The sequence below is a fragment of the Mustela putorius genome, unplaced genomic scaffold (genome assembly GCF_011764305.1).
Source record: "Mustela putorius furo isolate JIRA1106 unplaced genomic scaffold, ASM1176430v1.1 tig00000788_pilon_pilon_pilon, whole genome shotgun sequence".
In the NCBI taxonomy this organism is placed as follows: domain Eukaryota; kingdom Metazoa; phylum Chordata; class Mammalia; order Carnivora; family Mustelidae; genus Mustela; species Mustela putorius.
Window position 1 is genome coordinate 5,723,125 of NW_025421481.1, and position 19,333 is coordinate 5,742,457.

The 19,333-nt window shown below is 35.1% G+C and overlaps 1 protein-coding gene across 3 annotated transcripts in view; it reads left to right on the plus strand.

The window, feature by feature from the left end:
* Nucleotides 1–18,923, plus strand: part of UHRF1BP1L (UHRF1 binding protein 1 like) — a 105,784-nt gene extending 86,861 nt beyond the window's left edge. For 2 of the 3 annotated variants that reach the window (XM_004742950.3, XM_004742949.3), the window contains 2 exons: nt 15,686–15,879; nt 18,152–18,923. In XM_004742950.3, the coding sequence (XP_004743007.1) occupies nt 15,686–15,879; nt 18,152–18,271 (314 nt within the window). In that variant the 3' untranslated portion in view covers nt 18,272–18,923. Of the gene's footprint in view, nt 1–15,685; nt 15,880–18,151 lie in introns of those variants that run through there. The other variant, XR_006608036.1, reaches the window with a different exon arrangement.
* The last annotated feature ends 410 nt before the right edge of the window (nt 18,924–19,333 follow it).

The window sequence follows — 19,333 nt, forward strand, 5'->3', positions numbered from 1 at the left end:
AAAAAAGGGAATGCTAACACTCAAATTCTGAAGTTCTGAAATTATAATTAGTTTGTACTTTTTATATTGCACTGCAGTGTACACACATTAAGCAGGCCCTTTTTACCCAGTGAACAGGATGTTTTGCTTTAGCTTCAGTGATTAAAAAAAAAAAAAATACCGTGTTAGATAAGTATATGTTATCTACATTGTTATTAATTGTTCCTTGAAAAACAAATGAACAGAAACTGAAAAAGATAAATAACCCAATTTTAAAATAGGCAAAGATTTGAACATAATTTTCTGATGAATATATAAAAATGGCTGGCCAAAAGCACATGAAGAAATGCTTGACATCATTAGCCATTATAGAAATGTAAATCAAAACCACAATGAGATAACACTTCAAACCCACTAAGATGACTAATCAGAAAGATGATAACAAGTGGTGGGAGGATGTGCAGAAATTGGAACCCTCCTACATTGCTGGGCTGGTAAAATGGTGTGGGTGCTTGGGAAATAATTTGGCAGTAGCTTAGAAAGTTAAACCATTACTTATGACCCAGCAATTCCACTCAAGAGAAGTAAAAACAGAGGTCCTCTCAAAAACTTGTATACAAATGTTGATGTTGACAAGGACAGTATTCATAATAAATAGCCCAGAAGTGGAAACAACTCAAGTATCATGCTATGAATGGACAAGGAAAATGTGATATATCCATATAATGGATTATTTGTTCAGCAATATAAAGAATAAAGTACTAATACATGTTACAGCATGGAAGCTTTGAAAACATTTTGCTAAATGAAGGAAGCCATTCATGAAAGACCACATATTATATGATTCCATTTGCATGAAATGCCCAGAGGAGGCAAATCTGTAAAGACAGAAAGTAAGTTAGTGGTTGCCTAGGGCTTGTGGGTAGGATGGAAAGGAATGGGGAGAGACTGCTAATAGGTATGGTGGATTTTGAGGGTGATGAAAATGTTTTGGCCACCTGGGGTGTTCAGTTGGTTGTCTGCCTTTGGCTCAGGTCGTGATCTCAGAATCTTGGGATCTGTCCCTGTGCTGGGCTCCCTGCTTAGCAGGAAGTCTGCTCTTTCTGTCCGTTTCTCTGTTCACTCTTTCCTCTTTCTCTCTCTCTCTCTCAAATAAATTAAATCTTTTTTTAAAAAGTTCTTAAATTGATCATGGTGATGGTGTTACTGTTGGTGAGCATACTGAAAACCTATGGGTCGTGTACTCTAACTGGATTAATGGGTCATGTGAATTTTTTTTTTAAAAGATTTATTTATTTATTTATTTGACAGAGAGAGATCACAAGTAGGCAGAGAGGCAGGCAGAGAGAGAGAGGAGGAAGCAGGCTCCCTGCTGAGCAGAGAGCCTGATGCGGGGCTCTGTCCCAGGACCCTGGGATCATGACCCGAGCCGAAGGCAGAGGCTTAACCCACTGAGCCACCCAGGCGCCCCTGAATTATTTTTTTATGTGAATTATTTTTTATCAAAGCTCTTAAATATATATTTTAGAATCATGAGAGATCTGGGGAACCAGGCTCAAGGTTTATCTTCCAGATCCATGCCCCCAAACCACTGTACAGTGTAATCTAGTGTTATGGGAAACACTGCTGCCTGACACTGGACAGTTGATTTTACATTTTGCACTACTGTCACTATTTTTGAGTAAATTCAGCTTTACTGCAGCTGCTGCAGCCAGCAGTTTTTGAGTTTTTTTACTTAGGAACTTGACCTTGCCTCTTCTGTTACTGCTGCTGTCCCCAGAAAAAGTTTTCTTCCTTTCCTTCTTTAGTATCTTAGGGAAATCTAGGGTGAGTACAATTTGATTAGCAGTAGTTGGGTCACATACTTAGAAAGAATCTGGACATTTTGGTAGCATTTTCTAACATTTATTGAAGGAAGCAGACTTTACTCCCCAAAAAACTCAAACTACAAAATTCTTCAAATACAGCAAGGGATTCTGATGTTGGATGGCTGAAATGACAAAATGTCTACTTCAAAAATCAGTAAGAGACAAAAAATAAATGAGTAATACAGTTGATGCTAAAGAAAAGTGGAGAGTTTTACAGATACATAATAGGATTTTGAGTTCATAAAATAAGAGCAAGCTCTATGGAAAATAACCAGTTAAAGAGAATTGTCTTGTCTTTGAAATAAAAAAGTAATAGTTCACCTGAAACCCACCAGCTCTATTTTTAAGAGATAACCAGAGTTGGACCTTTCCTACCATCTATAACACTAGCACTTTCAAATCTGCTTGAATTTCTGTAATTAATTCCTAAGTTGTATGCCTTCTGCCTCTGTTTCCCTGCACTCATCAACCAGAGTGCCATTTTAAAAATGTAATTTATATCAAATAACTTCCCAGCTAATGACCCTCCACTGGATTCCTTTTTCAAGCCAATTAAAATTACCAAGGGGCTTATGAAGCCCCTTACCTGGGGCTTATGAAGTCTGGCATGATGTTGTTCTTTGCTTTTTTCTGTCCTTATTTCTTGCTATTCTCCCTCTTTGCATCATTCACTCTGGCCTCCTGTCAGAGGCATACTCCTATCTCGGCATTTTTATTTGCTACTGCTTTTGCTTGGAATTCACTTTCCTCAAATATCCCCATGCCTCGATTCATTACTTTTAGCAAGTCTCTGATCAAATCTCCCCTTTTAGAGATTTTCGTCCACCCATCCTTCTTCCATCCTCAACAGCCCCTTTTCTTCCTAACCCTGCTTTATTCTCAGTGAATGCTTAGAACCTTTGATATACTATATTCTTTCTTATTTATTGAGTGGAATGTAAGCTATATGAGAGCAGGAATTCATTTGGTACATTGCTATCCCTATCTGCTAAAATACTGTCTTAATAGATCTTAAAAAAAACATACTTGTTTAATGACTGGGCTAACTTCATGCTCATGGAAATGTTCAATTATCTATAATGAAGTGGCTTTGAGCACTTGAAATGTGTCCAGTACCACCAAGGAACTAGATTTGAATTTTATTTAAAATTTATTCAATTTAAATAATAAAAAAAGATTTATTTATTTACTTACTTATTTACTTATTTGACAGACAGAGATCGCAAGTAGGCAGAGAGGCAGGCAGAGAGAGAGAGAGGAGGAAGCAGGCTCCCTCTGAGCAGAGAGCCTGATGCAGGGCTCGATCCAAGGACCCTGAGATCATGACCTGAGCCAGAGGCAGAGGCTTTAACCCACTGAGCCACCCAGGCGCCCTCAATTTAAATTTTAATAGTCACATGTTATCAAATGGTTGCTGTTTGGATAGCACTGATATAGAAGACTGAACAAAATATATTCTAAAAAAGGGAGGAGCAAAACCAAGCTTTAAAAGTATGGTAAAAACACTGAGGTAACCATTAAGAAAGACAAAGAACAGGGAAAGAGTGAAAGGAAAGTAGAGAGGCAAAAGGTCTCCAGAGTCTATAGTTTTAGCAAAACTGTTCAGTGTGCCATGGGAACAAAGAAGTCTAGGGGAAAGGAATCTGTAAAGATGCTGAGGTGTATAGTTAGGGTGGGAGGGCATTTAGTAGGAGAAACATAGCTTTTTCTTTTTCCCTTAAGAATGTGCTTATTTATTTATATATTCATTCGTTCATTCATTCATCAGGGAGGGAGAGAGAGAGAGTGTATGTGAGCACAAACAGAGGGAGCAGCAGGCAGAGGGAGAAGGAGGCTCCCTGCTGAGCAAAGAGCCCTATGCAGGACTTGATGCCAGGATCCTGGGACCATGACCTCAGCGGAAGACAGACACTTAACCAGTTGAGCCAACCAGGTGTCCTGAACATAACTTTTTTTGACCTGTGGTGTTCAAGAGGCTACACACACACACACACACTAAAGATAGAGCCAGAAATTTTAGCATTTATCAGGAGTTCCAGAAAGAGAGAACAGGATAAAAAGAAATAGAAAACATCATCAAAGAAGTAATGAAATATCCCAAATTTGAAGGAAGAAAGCCTCCAAATTTATAGAGCCAACTAAGTGCAGAGCAAAGTGAATGAAAAACAGCTTTTACTTAGGCATATTGGTGACATTTCATAATGATGAGGTTAAAGAGAAAAATCTTAAGATCCTCTAGAGAGAAAAAAAAAAAGGATGAAATCAGATTTATTTGAATCAGACTCTCCATTGATAACATTGGATGCTAACAGACAGTTAAGTAATATATTCAGAGTTCTATGGGAAAATAATATGAACTTTACTTTTTATTTTAAAGGCAAAAATAAGGACAGGGTTTTTTTATTTTTAAAGATTTATTCATGAGAGACAGAGAGAAGCAGAGGCAGAGGGAGAAGCACGCTCCCTGGGGCTCAATCCCAGAACCCCAGGATCATGACCCAAGCTGAAGGCAGATGCTTAACCATCTGAGCCACCCGGTTGCCCAAGGACAAAATTTTTTTTTTTTAATGGAAAGAATTGCTTAGTTAAAATGAAAAATTAGGGCGCCTGGGTGGCTCAGTAAGTTAAGCCTCTGCCTCTGGCTCAGGTCATGATCTCAGGGTCCTGGGATTGAGTCCTGCATCAGACTCTCTGCTCAGCAGGGGTCCTGCTTTCCACTCTCTCTCTCTCTCTCTCTCTATTTCTCTGCCTGCCTTTCTACCTACTTGTGATCTCTCTCTGTCAAATAAATAAAATCTTAAAAATAAATAAAATGAAAAATTAATAAGGAACAGCAATAAGTAAAGAAACTAGTAAAACTTGGAATTGTCTGAATATTTGTTCATGTATAAGGAAAATCGGTATTTTGTAACCAAAATTCTAAATGACCTGTGTATGAGAGGTTGCAATGAGGGGAAAAGGAAGAGAAACAGGGAAATAAAATTGTGCTTTTTTTTTTAAGTTCTTTTTCCTTCTAAAGGGGAAGTCACACTAGACTTTGATAGAACAATGGGTGTTTAAGTAATATGTGCTGATAATGTATATATAACCTTAGATGACCAAAAATAATGAATAATCTTTAAGCCGTTATGACTGGGGAAAAACCTAGATGAAAATACCCAGTTAATCTAAACAAAAGGCATAGGGTGTTTGGCGTGGCTCAGTTGGTTGAGCGTCTGCCTTTAGCTCAGGTCATTATCCCAGGGTCCTGGGATTGAGCCCCATGTTAGGCTCCCTGCTCGGAGGTGGGGGGTTTTCCCTCTTCTTCTGCCCTTCCCCCTTCTTGTGCTCTCTCTCACTTACTCTATCTCTTTCAAATAAATAAGTCTTAAAAAAAATATCTAACGAAAGGCAGAAAATTAAAAATGGAATAAAAAGGAAGCATGGTAAGTAGAAAACATTAAATTAGAATATAGCAATGAAGTCAGTGTAGTAAATTTGAATGGTTTAAATCCCTTTGTTAAAATACAGAGGCACTAAGATAGTATTAGGAGAAAAAATTCCAGGTATGTGTGGCAAGAAGATAGTCCTTCTAAATAAAATGACAAAAGCACTGAAAATAGGTGATGAAAAAAATATATACCAAAGGCTAGGAAAAAGGAAGTGAGTATTAGATAACATTAAAGTTAAAACTAAAAGTAGAGAATGGGACAGAGAGGTGTTTTTTAGAGTTTACTTTTTAGAGCATTTTTATGTTTATAGCAAAACTGAGTGGACAGTCTAGAGATTTCCCGTATACCTGCTGCCCCCACAGATGCATAGCCTCCCACCTGAGTTATTTGTGTTATGATTGATTGACACATCATCTCTCAAAGTCCATAGTTTACATTACAGACATTCTTGGTGTTATACATTGTTTGTAAGTTTGGATAAACTTACAGTGATCTATATCCACCAGTACAGTAATGTACAGAGTAGTTTCATTGCCCTGAAAATCCTCTGTACTCTGCCTGTTTATCCTCCCTCCCCACCCCAGCTCCAGTGTTATTACTGTCTCTGTAGTTTTACTTTTTCCAGAATGTCATATACTTGGAATCATCTGTTATGTAGCCTTCCTAGATTGGCTTTTTTCATTTATAATATACATTAAAGATTCCTCCATTTTTTTTTAAGGCTTAATAGCTGTTTTCTTTTTAGAGCTGAGTAATTGTATGTGTTTATTTATCCATTCACCTATGCAGGAACATTGAGGTTTCTTCCAGTTTTAGGTAGTTGTAAATAAAACTACTATACACATCCATGTGCAGGTTTTTTGATGGACGTTTTCAGCTCCCTTGTGTAAATACCAAGGAATGTGATTGCTGGGTCTTATAAGAGTATGTTTAGTTTTGTAAGAAAGTGGCTGTACCATTTCATATTCACACCAGCAGTGAATGAGAGTTCTTATTGCTCCACATCCTCTCTAGCATTTGTTGTGTGTTCTGGATTTTGGCCATTCTAAATCATTGTTTAGTGGTAAGTTGTTTTAATTTGCATTTCCCTGATGGTATATGATGTAGAGCATCTTTTCATATGCTTATTTGCCATCTGTATATTTTCTTTGGTGAAGTGCCTCTTAAAGGTGTTGGCCCCAAAGAAAGATTTCATATTGCTAAAAGACCTCCGAAAACACACACCATTCAAAAGCCTTGATCCATCTAACAACATAATTAAAAAATAGAGAGCAAACCTGTTTGGAATCATATCTTAAGAAACTATAATTTTATTGAGAAAATTTAACATTCTTCAGAGTACATTTAAAAATATTTAAGAAATAAGGACATAAAAATCAGTTATGGGGAATTTGAATAACATGTTTTAACAGCTCTAATTTTATGTATATATGTGTTTATACATGTATATGTGCATGTGTCTATATGAGTATGTATTTGGGTTCAAAAACGGGTAACTTTAAATGCCTATGAAACTTCTGTTTATTGAATCTCAAGGAAATATAACAACGTGCAAACCATTTCTCTCCTTTGAATGAAATTGGGTTTGTCATTAACACGAAAGAGCAGCAGAAAATAAAATATTGATTTTAATATTATATTAAATAATGATAAATTGATAGATTTAAGACATCCTTGAAGTAGTTCTTGGGGAATTATTGGCAATGGAGTGAGATTAGATTATTTCTAAGACTTCCCCACTCTAAAATTCTGTTACTCAAGATTGATTCTTGGTATTTCTGCCATCCCTAAATGCAGAACCTAACTTACCAAATCATTACAGTTTGCTAAAGAAAACAAATATTGTTGTATATAAGAGTTTTATAATACCTGGAAAAATGCACTTGCATATTGGAGAAATAGAATTAAGTATCAATTTGATGAATAAAATCTGATTTAAAGATCTAGGTGTTTTATGTGACTTTTGATCTTGGGGTTGTGAGTTCAAGCTTCATGTTGGATGTAGAGTTCACTTAAAAAAGATTTTTTTTTCAATTAAACAGAAGAAATCCAGGTGCTTTGAAATTTCTCCACTTTGAGTGTTTTCCCCTTCATTTCTTATCTATGTTTTACAGTTAGGTATATATTTTTGCTAATTGCATACTGTATTTTAATGCATTAAAGGCAAAAGCAAATCACTGATCAGGCAAAGATATATATTTGCATGAAGATCATTTCGATATGGAAATTCTGTTTGCATTTGTCTTCTAAAAAGTTGTGTGTTTACTTGGCATCAGGGAAATACAAATCAAAACCACAGTGAGATACCACCTCACACCAGTCAGAATGCCTGAAATTAACAAGTCAGGAAATGACAGATGCTGGCGAGGATGCGGAGAAAGGGGAACCCTCCTCCACTGTTGGTGGGAATGCAAGCTGGTGCAATCATGCTGGAAAACAGCATGGAGGTTCCTCAAAAATTTGAAAATAGAGCTACCCTACGACCCAGCAATTGCACTACTGTGTATTTACCCTAAAGATACAAATGTAGTGATCTGAAGGGCCATGTGCACCTGAATGTTTATAGCAGAAATGTCCACAATAGCCAAACTATGGAAAGAACTTAGAAGTCCATCAACAAATTAATGGGTAAAGAAGATGTGGTGTATATCTATACAATGGAATACTATGCAGCCATCAAAAGAAATGAAATCTTGCCATTTGCAACAATGTGGATGGAACCAGAGGGTATTACACTTAGTGAAATAAGTCAGTTGGGGAAAGACAACTATCATATGATCTCCCTAATATAAGGAAGTGGAGATGCAACGTGGCGGGGGTTGTTGGGAGACGGTGGTTGGGTTATGGACTTTGGGGCGGGTATGTGCTGTGGTGAGTGCTGTGAAGTGTGTAAACCTGGTGATTCACAGACTTGTACCCCTAGGGCTAATGATACATTATATGTTTATAAAAAAGTATTTTTAAAAAAAGTGTGAGTTTCAAAAAAATCATATCTGAATTATTAGTCTACCCTAATGAAGGCAAGATAATATCTTTTTATTTTTTCATTATATCATGTCTCACATATATTTACCTTATTTCTACATTTTGGAAAACTAGAAGCTGATCTTCATTAAATGTATTATATTTTATGAATATTTTTTCTTATGTCTTTAAATTGACGCTTATTTGGGTCTTTTCAGCAAAGCAGTTTAGGTAGTGATGACATGTTAGAAGAAAAGGCATATCCTAGATTTTTAAAAAATATAAACTCAAAGTGTGAGAACTCAGGCATAAAAATATCAAGACTCAGAGTACTATATGAATTTAAACAGCAGCTCTCATACATGTAAATTATTGTAGATATACATTTCAGAAACTTATTGGGATGATGGAAAAGTATGTTGTGTTACTGAGGATATTAGCATTGTACAAAATCCAAGATAATTTATTTTAAAGTTTTTTTCCATTGGCACTGGAAAGAGCATATTTTAAACCTAAACAGATATGCTTTGTTTTTATATAGAGTGTCTCATATTTTATTTTAATGTGTTCCTAAAAGCAGAGTCATGAAGCAGATTGTTAATATTTGATGACTGATGTTGTGTTATTTTTCTTATGATGTAGAAATTAATTGCATTAGTCTTCAGTGCATGAAGTATATAATGTAACACGTAGCCTAGTATATCACCCATATAGCTAGTATGGTAATGTATTATAAATATGACTTAAACTAATACACCAGACATAATAAATCACTATTAACAATTTTATGTGCTGCTTAGAAGTTATAAGGGCATTGGGGGATGATTTGAATGGCCTGACTTTCTCAAACAGCTCTTTAAGAAATGGTAAGCTATGCTGGGTTTTTTCCTCCCCTGAAGCAGATGTATTTAGCAAGGAAGAGAATTGAAAAGAATCTTATTGGTAGCTATTTCAAAATTAGTTGTAGGTGTTTGTTGCTGTGATAACGTAATGGCAGCTTACCTGATACTGTTCTTCATTTCTTCCTGTTCTTTGAGTTTATTCTGAGGTATACTAGCAGCTGCTCTAATGTGATTAAATAAGGTCTAATCATAAAGGAATAAGTGCTTTCATACCTATTTTGCTGCTTATCATAGTACTTCACACTTTCTTGGGACATTCTTAAATACAATTAGCAGTTTTTATTTTTTTTTTATTTTTTTAAAAATATTTTATTTATTTATTTGTCAGAGAGAGAGTGAGCGAGAGCGAGCATAGGCAGACAGAGTGGAAGGCAGAGTCAGAGGGAGAAGCAGGCTCCCTGCGGAGCAAGGAGCCCGATGTGGGACTCGATCCCAGGACGCTGGGATCATGACCTGAGCCGAAGGCAGCTGCTTAACCAACTGAGCCACCCAGGCGTCCCCAATTAGCAGTTTTTAAATAACCGCTTTAAATTAGAGAGACTTATAATTTTTCAAAAAATTACAACACTAAACTACAGTTTATTTCTTGTTCCAGTGAAATATGACTAATTAGATATAAATAAGACTACTAATAAGAGAAAAAGGAAATGTTTATTGGTGAGTGTATATATGTATGTGATGTATGTGTATATACCATGCCATGTATATATGGTATTATTAATTACTTTTAATAGTAGTATACTGGCTCATAGCATTTTTCCAACCCAGTACAGGTGGGGCTTGGCATACTCCCATCGGGAGCAATAGCTATTATGGCACTGGTTCTCAACCAAAAGGATTGTGAGGAAGGGACTATTAGATTTTATCAGAATGCTGTAGGGGAGTGGTGCTGTACATTTAAAGGTCTGTGATAAGAAACTCTGCCATCACTTTCCTAGAATTATTGCTGTAATGGTTCCTAACTGGGAAGGTTATGAAACCTGGTGAACTGTGTAAAACCTAAACTCTGAAGAGTCTGTATGACCAGAGAAGAAAAATGAATAGAAATCTTCTATTGGAATAAACAAATAACTAGTAAAGTCTATATTTAAAAGTCAAATATTTATCAATACCTACTGTGGTATTATTAATGATTAATATTTGAATAATGCCTGCCAATTTATAATGTTCTTTTACATTAAGTATTAACTAATTTCATTCTTACAGACCCTTTGAGATAATTGAGGCAAGTATTCTTATCACCTCTGTTTTGCAAATGAAGAAATTTAAGTTTAGACGTGTCAGGTAACTTCTTCAAGTTGAAGGAGCCTGTGCTGGGGGATAAGTAGGTTACTGTAAGATACTGCACATTTCATCTATGAATGGCATAGATTTGTTCATGAAAATTTGTCCTAAAAACTTGGAAGAAACGCTTGTAAAGCAAATAAAAGGAAATAGGCCTTTCTACTGTAATAGACTCCAGTCACCCGCTTCAGTCACAGTTTTTCTGTCTTCCCCTCTCTCTCCAGTCCTCCTCTTTACATTCTTCCTGCTGCCCCTTCTTTCCCATTTCCTTCCTTTTTTTCTCTTCCTTTTCTCTTCCTGTCTCCTCCTCCCTGAGTACCCTCCCTCTTTCTTTCCCCTCACCCCATACATCCCTCTTTCTTCCCATTCCCCCTCCCCTGCCTTCTCCACTCTCCATCTCTCTTCCGCCGCCTCTATCTCGTTCCTTTTCCCCTCTCCGCATATGTCTTCCTCTTCCCTTCTGTCCCTCTCCTACCCAGTTCTCTCCTCATTCCATCTCACAATGATGGAAATAAATGGATTTCAGAATTACTTAGTGTTTTTTTCATTATTATTAGTATCCGATGAGCCGTGGGATGTAAGCTAAATAGAATTAAGTCCTGGGTCCTCTACTATCCTAACTATAGTTAATGTAACCCAACTCTTATCTTTAGTTTATATTAGCATTCCAGGTCAGATTTCATTTAAAAGAAGTTTTGTTCTTTAAAAGTTTGAGAATGAAAGTACGTTATAAATTACTAAATTACTAGTTTTTTATGGTTGAAAGACTGGAGAACTTGGCTTTCCCATGGCATAGTGTTTAGGTTTCTCTTATAGTCAATACCAAGCTGAAGGTATGCTAGTCTGAACCAGTACAACAATTTTTGTAGTTTTTTTCTACTTATACTACTGAAAACATAATCGATCCAAGACAATATTATAAAAAATAGTTTCTGATTTGAGACCACTGTAAAATGAAGCCAAGAACAGACCAAAACTGAACTTGATGGCACATAACCAAGTAGATAGAACTATTCCATTATCTATATCTATATCTATCTATATATATAGATATATTATCTCTATATATATTATCTATATAATGGAATCTGTCTATCTTTATATATACAGAATAGGGGTGGAATTGAGAGAATCTTCATGGAGGGTAATTTGGCAGTAAAATTTAAAGCTTTAAAAATTTAAAGCTTTAAAAAATGTTTGTTTTTTACTTTATCCACTTCTTGGAATCTTTTTAAGGAGAATACTATGTTAAGCAGATACTACTCTTCAGTCCACTTAATATAATTTGATTTGGCAAACTGCCATTCGCTGATTTTATGTTAATTTTGGTGGACTGATAATCTTGTGACCCTATCACAAAAGTGGGAATAAGGTATAGCTTGACCAATCAAAAGACTTCAGCCTTTGGGACATAGTGACATGTGTTGACTGTGACCCAAGTGTTGAGTCTTTTTGATGAATTGATAAGGACAGAGAGAGAGAAAGGGTCACAAGCTGTAGAGCTTACTTATTTGGGGGTCACCGGTAACCACCTTTGCCATCATGTAACTGGTCCAACACAAAGGAAAGGAAACATGGACTTGAGAAATAGTTTCCTAAAATGACAGTCCTGAAGACATTTTATGAACCCCAGAATCCAGCCATGACTGAATGCACCATCACTTAGACTCCCTATTCAAGTCAAATATTCTTCCTTTTTTATTTAAAACTTTTTTTTTTTTTCAATTGAAGCAGAGTTGGCACATAATGTTACATTAGTTTTAGGTGCATTTTCTTTTTTAAAAGCAAGTTTTTTGAGTTGGGCTTCTATTCCCTGGCAACCAAAGTGCTCTATGTGTAATCCAAAAAGTAAGAAAATATGTTGATGTGTGAAGATACTCACTGCTTTGTGTTTTATAATTATTTTTTAATAAAAACATTTTTGAGATATAATTCACATACCATACCATTCATCCAATTAAAATACATAACTCAGTGGTATTTAGTATGCTCACAAATGGTACAATCATCGCCACAGTTTTAGAACATTTTCCTCACCCTAAAAAAAACCCCATCCCTACCAGCAGTCTCTCCCTAATCCTTCTTCTGCTGTAGGCAACCACTACTTTACTTTTCATCTCAATAGATTTGCCCATCCTGGATACTTCATAAAAGTGAAATCACACAATATTATTGTCTTTTGTGACTTCTTTTTCTTGATATTTTCTAAATTCATTAGTGTTGTTGTGTATATTAGTATTTCATTCCTTTGTATGGCCAAATAATATAATATTTGTTATATGGGGCACACCGCATTTTGTTTATCCAGCCATTGCTTAATGGACATTTGAGTCATTTTTGCTTTTTGGTTATTATGAATTATACTGCTATAAATGTTTGTATAAGTTTGTTTCTCTTGGGTATATATCTAAGAATAGAATTATTGGGACATATGGTAAATTTTTAATCATCTGAGGAATTGCTAGACTGTTCTCCAAAGTGGCGGCATCATTCTGCATATTTACCAGTGTTTGAGGGTGCCAACTTCACCTGTTTGCCAACAGTCATTATTAAATGACTTTTTGATTATAGACATTTGTGGGTATGAAGTGTTTATCATAATAGTTTTGGGTTTGTTTATTTTTTTATTATGATAAGTGTGTTCTTGAAGCCCCATCACCTATTTCACCCCATCCCCCCACCCACCTCTCCTGTGGTAACCATCAGTTTGTTCTGTACACTCAAGAGTTTGTTTCTTGGTTTTGTCAGTCTCTCTTTTTTTCTTTGCTCATTTGTTTTGTTTCTTAAATTCCACATATGTGTGAGATTGCATGGCATTTGTCTTTGAGTGACTTATTTTGTTGAGCATTATACTGTCTAGCTCTAGCCATGTCATTGCAAATGGCAAGATTTCATTCTTTTTTACTGCTAATAATATTCCATTCTAGTATAGACCACATCTTCTTTATCCATTCATCTATCCATGGACATTAGGGCTGCTTCCATAGTTTGGCTGTTGTAAATAATGTTTCAATAAACTTATTAGTAGTGCATGTATCCCTTTGAATTAGTGTTTTTGTATTTTGGGGGGTAGATACCCAGTACTGTGATTACTGGGTCAAAGGCTAGTTCTATTTTTAACTTTTTGAGAAACTTCCATACCATTTTCCACATTGGCTGCACCAGTTTGCATTATCTCCATCAGTGTACAGTGTTTCTTTTTCTCTACATCCTCAACACTTACTGTTTCTTGTGTGTTTGATTTTAGCCATTCTGACAGGTATGAGGTGATATCTCATTATAGTTTTGGTTTGCATTTCCATGATATTGGTGAGTGACGTTGGGCATCTTTTCATGTGTCTCTTGGCCATCTGAATGTCTTCTTTGAAGAAATATCTGTTCAGTTCATTTCTTCTGCCATTTTTTCATTGGAGTATTTGGATTTTGAGTGTTGGGTTGTATCACTTCTCTATATATTTTGGATACTAACCCTTTATCGGCAATGTCATTTGCAAATATCTTCTCCTAAGGGTACCTGAGTGGCACAGTTGGTTAGATGTCCTACTTTTGGTTTCAGCTCAGGTCATGATCTCAGAGTGGTGAGATCGAGCCCACCTCTGGCTCCATGCTTAGTGCAGAGTCTGCTTGAGATTCTCTCTCCCTCTCCCTTTGCCCCCGCTGCCCTCCCTCCCCTGCTCATACACTTGCTTGCTCTCTCTCTCACATAAATAAATAAATAAATAAATAAATAAATAGTAAATAAATAAATCTTTTCCCATTTCCTAGGATGCCTTTTAGTTTTGTTGATTGTTTCCTTTGCTGTGCAGAAACTTTTTATTTTGATGTAGTCCCAGTAGTTTATTTTTGCTTTTGTTACCCTTGCCTCAGAAGACTTTATCTAGGAAAACATTGCTATGGCTGATATCGAAGAGATTACTGAAAACTTTTAGTTTTCTGAGCATAAATTTTATACTTTCTTTTGTTAAATTTATTTTTAAGTTTTTTATTCCTTTTGATGACATTTTAAATAAATTGTTTCTTCATTTCAGTTTTGATTGTTTATTGCAAGTATTTAGAATTAACAGTTGATTTTTGTATATTGACCTTGTATCTTGCCAGGAAGTCTGAAATCATTTGTTAGTTCTAAGAGTTTTTTAGTGGACTCTTTAGTTGTTTTTTTTTTTTTTTCTATATACAAGATCATGTCATCTGTGAATAAAGATTGTTTCATTTTATCTTTTCTAATCAGGATTCCTTTTACTTTGTTCGCCTAATTGCATTGGCTAGAACCTCTGGGACAAGGTTGAGTAAAAATGTTGAGATCTTAGTGGGAAAACATTCAGTTTCTTACCATTAAGTATGGTATTAACTGTGGGTTTTTTGTAGATGCTCTGTATCAAGTTGAGGAAGTTTCCTTCTGTTCCTTGTCTGCAGAGTGTTTTTTTCATGGGAAAGTGTTGATTTTATTAAATATTTTTTTGCATCTATTGAGATGATTATGTGGCTCTTGCTTTATTGTATTGATGTGATGTGTTACATTAATTGACTTTTGGATATTAAATTACTCTTATATTCCTGGGATAAATTTCCCTTGACCATGGTATCTAATTTTTTATATACATTGCTGGGTTCAGTTTGCTAATATTTTGTTGAGGATTTTTATGTTCATATTTCTAAGGATATTGATTTTAGTTTTCTTGTGATTTGTCTGGCTTCACATAATGAATTCAGAAATGCTTCTCAATTTTTAGAAAAGTTTGTAAAAATTTGTAATTAATTGTTATTTAAACCTTTGATATAATTCACCATTGAAGCCCCCGGGCCTGGACTTTTCTCTGTGGTCAGTTTTTTAAATTCTTATTTCAACCTCTTTATTTGCTATATGTGTATTTGCATTGTCCATTTCTTTTTGAGTCCATTTTAGTAGTTTGGTAGTTATTCTGTTTCATGTAAGTTATCTAATTTATTGGCATACAATTGTTCATAGTATTTCTTTAAGTCATTTTTATTTCTGTAAGATTGATAGTAATGTGACCTTTTTAATTTCTGATTCTGGTAATTTCTTTTTTGTTTTTTTTTGTCAGTTTAAACTTTGGTTGACTTTGTTTATCTTTTCAGTAAACAAGATTTTTTGTTTATTGACTTTATTGCTTTTCTGTTTAATAATAATGTCTTCATACTAATAGAGATATATTTTTTAAAGTATTTTTTAACAATAGAACTTAGTATTTATCATATATTTTACAATGTTATTTGAGCATTTTGTTTGTTTGATCAGATTCTCAGATGCTTAACACTGGAAATGATTTGAAAAAAAAAGTCAAAAGTGACTCACTGCTGCTTACCAGTGAAAAGTATGATCTGAAGAAACAACACAGTGTCACTCAAGCCACTCAGACGAGTCCAGAGGTTCCTTGGCCTTCTCAGTCAGTTAACTTTCCTGAATGCTGCTTTGACTTTACTAGGGAACAGGTAATGGGAAAATTAATTTATTCTCATTCAGTTTGGGCAATTAAAATATTAGATACGAAAAAGTTCAAACATTATTTATTTACTTATTTGAATAATGTTTCTTGAGTGCTTGTTTATGAGTGTTTGCCTAGGCACTGTGTTAGATGCTATAGAAATAGTGTCGAGTGAGACTGGGATATTCCGTCTTCACGGAGGTTGTAGTCTAGGAGAGTACTAGTTCTTGGAATCTGGAAAAGATTCCTGGAGGATATTTATTTTTTCGTCTTAATTGTTAACTTTGCATAAGTATTGTAATATTTCAGAATTGGAAAATATTTTTAAACAACTTTAATACAGTCTAACTTTCTGCAGTACTATCAATATATATATATATATATTTTTTTTAATTTATTTAGTCAGAGAGAGAGAGCGAGAGCGAGCACAGGCAGACAGAGTGGCAGGCAGAGTCAGAGGGAGAAGCAGGCTCCCCGTGGAGCAAGGAGCCCGATGTGGGACTCGATCCCAGGACGCCGGGATCATGACCTGAGCCGAAGGCAGCTGCTCAACCAACTGAGCCACCCAGGCGTCCCACTATCAATATATTTTTAAAAGTTTTTCCTCTCATGCTCTTTTCCATAATCTTTCAAAAACAATTATTATTCTAGTAATACACTATATTTTGTTAACATGGTTTAACAAATATTTTTCCATATTGCTATGTATGCTTCATATTTATTGTTAATGGCAGAGTAACATGGTTGTGAATATACTGTCATTTCTTATCCTTCCTCTTAATATTTGTTAATATTTTAACATTTGAGCTGTTCTTCTTGTTATTACAATATCTAGTAGAATTTTAATTCTTTATGGTAGAACCAAAGAATGAGTTCATTCATCTGTTCACCAGGATTTTTTGGATGTCAACTTTGAGCTAAGAATGTAAAATTGAACAATGTATCATCCCTATCATGAAACTCAAAAGTCTAGTAGGAAAGTTGGGGGTGTGTAATTTGAGGTCATAACATACCATATCAAGTGTTGTGCTGGAGACTGGAGAAATATAGGGAAATACCCAACTTGGTCTATAAGGCAGGAATTCTTAGGCTGGGACTAAAAGAAGTTTGAGAGGGGCGCCTTGGTGGCTCAATGGATTAAGCCTCTTCCTTCAGCTCAGGTCATGATCTCAGGGCCCTGGGATCGAGCCCCGCATTGGCCTCTCTGCTTAGCAGGGAGCCTGCTTCCCCCTCTCTCTCTGCCTCTCTACCTACTTCTGATCTATCACGGTCTGTTGAATAAATAAAATCTTTTAAAAAGAAATAAAAGAAGTCTGAGAACTCTTTGAAGTTAAATGTATATGTATTAATATATTTGTATAAATGTATTTGGGGGGGGAGAAAGTTCTTATTTTTATCATTAAATCTTCATGGTTAGGGTTTAGGGAATAGTTCCAAGAGGATAATATACTTGAACTGAGTCTTTTCTTTTTTTTAAAGATTTCTTTTATTTATTTGACAGTGAGAAACACAGCAAGAAAGGAAACACAAGCAGAGGAGTAGGAGAGGGAAAAGCAGGCTTCCTGCCAAGCAGGGAGCCTAATGTGGGGCTCAATCCCAGGACCCTGGGATCATGACATGAGCCAAAGGCAAACACTTAACGACTGAGCTACCCAGGGACCCCTGAGCTGTCTTAATCTTGATCTTTTGGCCATCTAGATGAAAATATTTAAAGAGAATATTCATAATATAGGTCAGAGATATTCAGAATATGGCTCTGTAGCTCAAGACAGAGGTTTGTGCTGGATCAAGTTATGTGATAAAGCCATAGGAGTAGATGAGATCATCTAAGAGAGTGACTCAAGTGATAAGATGACCAGTTATGGAATCTAACGGTGTAGTAAAATTTAAGGGTTCATAAACAGCAGAGGAAGAGAAGAAATGTCTGTAGGTGGAAAGAGATAAACATGAAACAGCTGAGGCGTGAAAGTCAAAAGAGAGAGGCTTAGGAAGGAAGAGCAAGGTGAGTGGTGTGTAAACCACAGAGATGTCTAGAGAAACTGAAATTAAACAAAAGCACCAATAGATTTGGAAATTAGGAGTGAATTCTTGTTTTAAATTGCTGAGTCAAAACTTATGAACATTTTAAAGTGCTTCTCTAAGCAATTTCAGCTTAAGTCACTCTCTCCAGCATTGGGTATTTTTACTACCCCATGTGTCACACCTTTAGATGCTATGTGAATAGTCTGTATTTTATTAAAATGATTAAATTCTCTTATTTTCCAAATTTATCATTTCAGCTCATGGAAGAGAATGAATCTCTTAAACAGGAATTGGCCAAAGCTAAAATGGCTCTTGCAGAGGCTCACTTGGAAAAAGATGCTCTTCTTCATCATATAAAGAAGATGACAGTTGAATAGCAGGAGTGGCAGTCAAAAATTCAAATTAGAGCTGTGGAGTAGGGAGGTTATATTTATAATGTTATGTTACCAGTTAATGAAAGACTTTCCTTTTCATGAAAAGACAATAAAATAAAATACAATGTGATGAAGTAGTAGACTGTTCCAAAGCCAGTTTGGAAGGTATTAGGTACGGCATTACAATCTTCGGTTTGTGTTTTGGGTTTAATCAAACTCTTTTAAACTGGTGTGATAGAGGGAAGTCAACAAATACTGTAAAATAATCACATGCCTAATGGAAAGATGTCATTTCCTAATTTTGATATCATATTATAGGCACTTTTTAAAAAAAAATGGAAATCTGTTGTGTTCTCACAGATTGCTGATTTTATTTATCACTATTTGTTAATAATTTACTATTATTTACAAAGATTCAAATGCTTTTAGGGCTAATGTAATTTAAAAGGAGGCTTACATTTTAAATGTTATTAGAATTATGTACTTAAATCTATAATTATTTAATTACTGTGGAAAAGTCCAATCAAGTTAATAAATTATATTGACTGGGTTCAAAAATTTGAAAATCAGCACCCTACTGATCTTACAAAGTAACTTGAGAGTGTGAAAAAGAAATCATTTAAAATGATGAATAAACTGTATAAGTTAAAGATAATAATTTTCAACTAAAAGGATCATACAGATGTAAAAATAAAAAGCACAAACTGTAAAAAGCAAAACATTACAGTATATGGCCAACTGATTTAAAAAATATTACTTGTACATTCCTTTAAACAGTTATTGTTAGAAGTAAAAGAGTAATTTAACAATCCTAAATTTGGCAGCATTTGTAACTATAAAAATTTTAATTAGTACTATTTATATTATTTATCTTTTCTCTGTTTAAGGAGGGGAATGTTTTCAGAGAATTTTTTTCATATACATAAAATAATTTCATACCATTCTTGTAGTACCATTAGGTAGATGTTTGCACATACTGTATTTATAAAGCTAGTTTTGATTAAAAGTGTATGTGACATAAATACTATCTTCTATAATAAGAATAATTGGTAAACTTTGAATTCT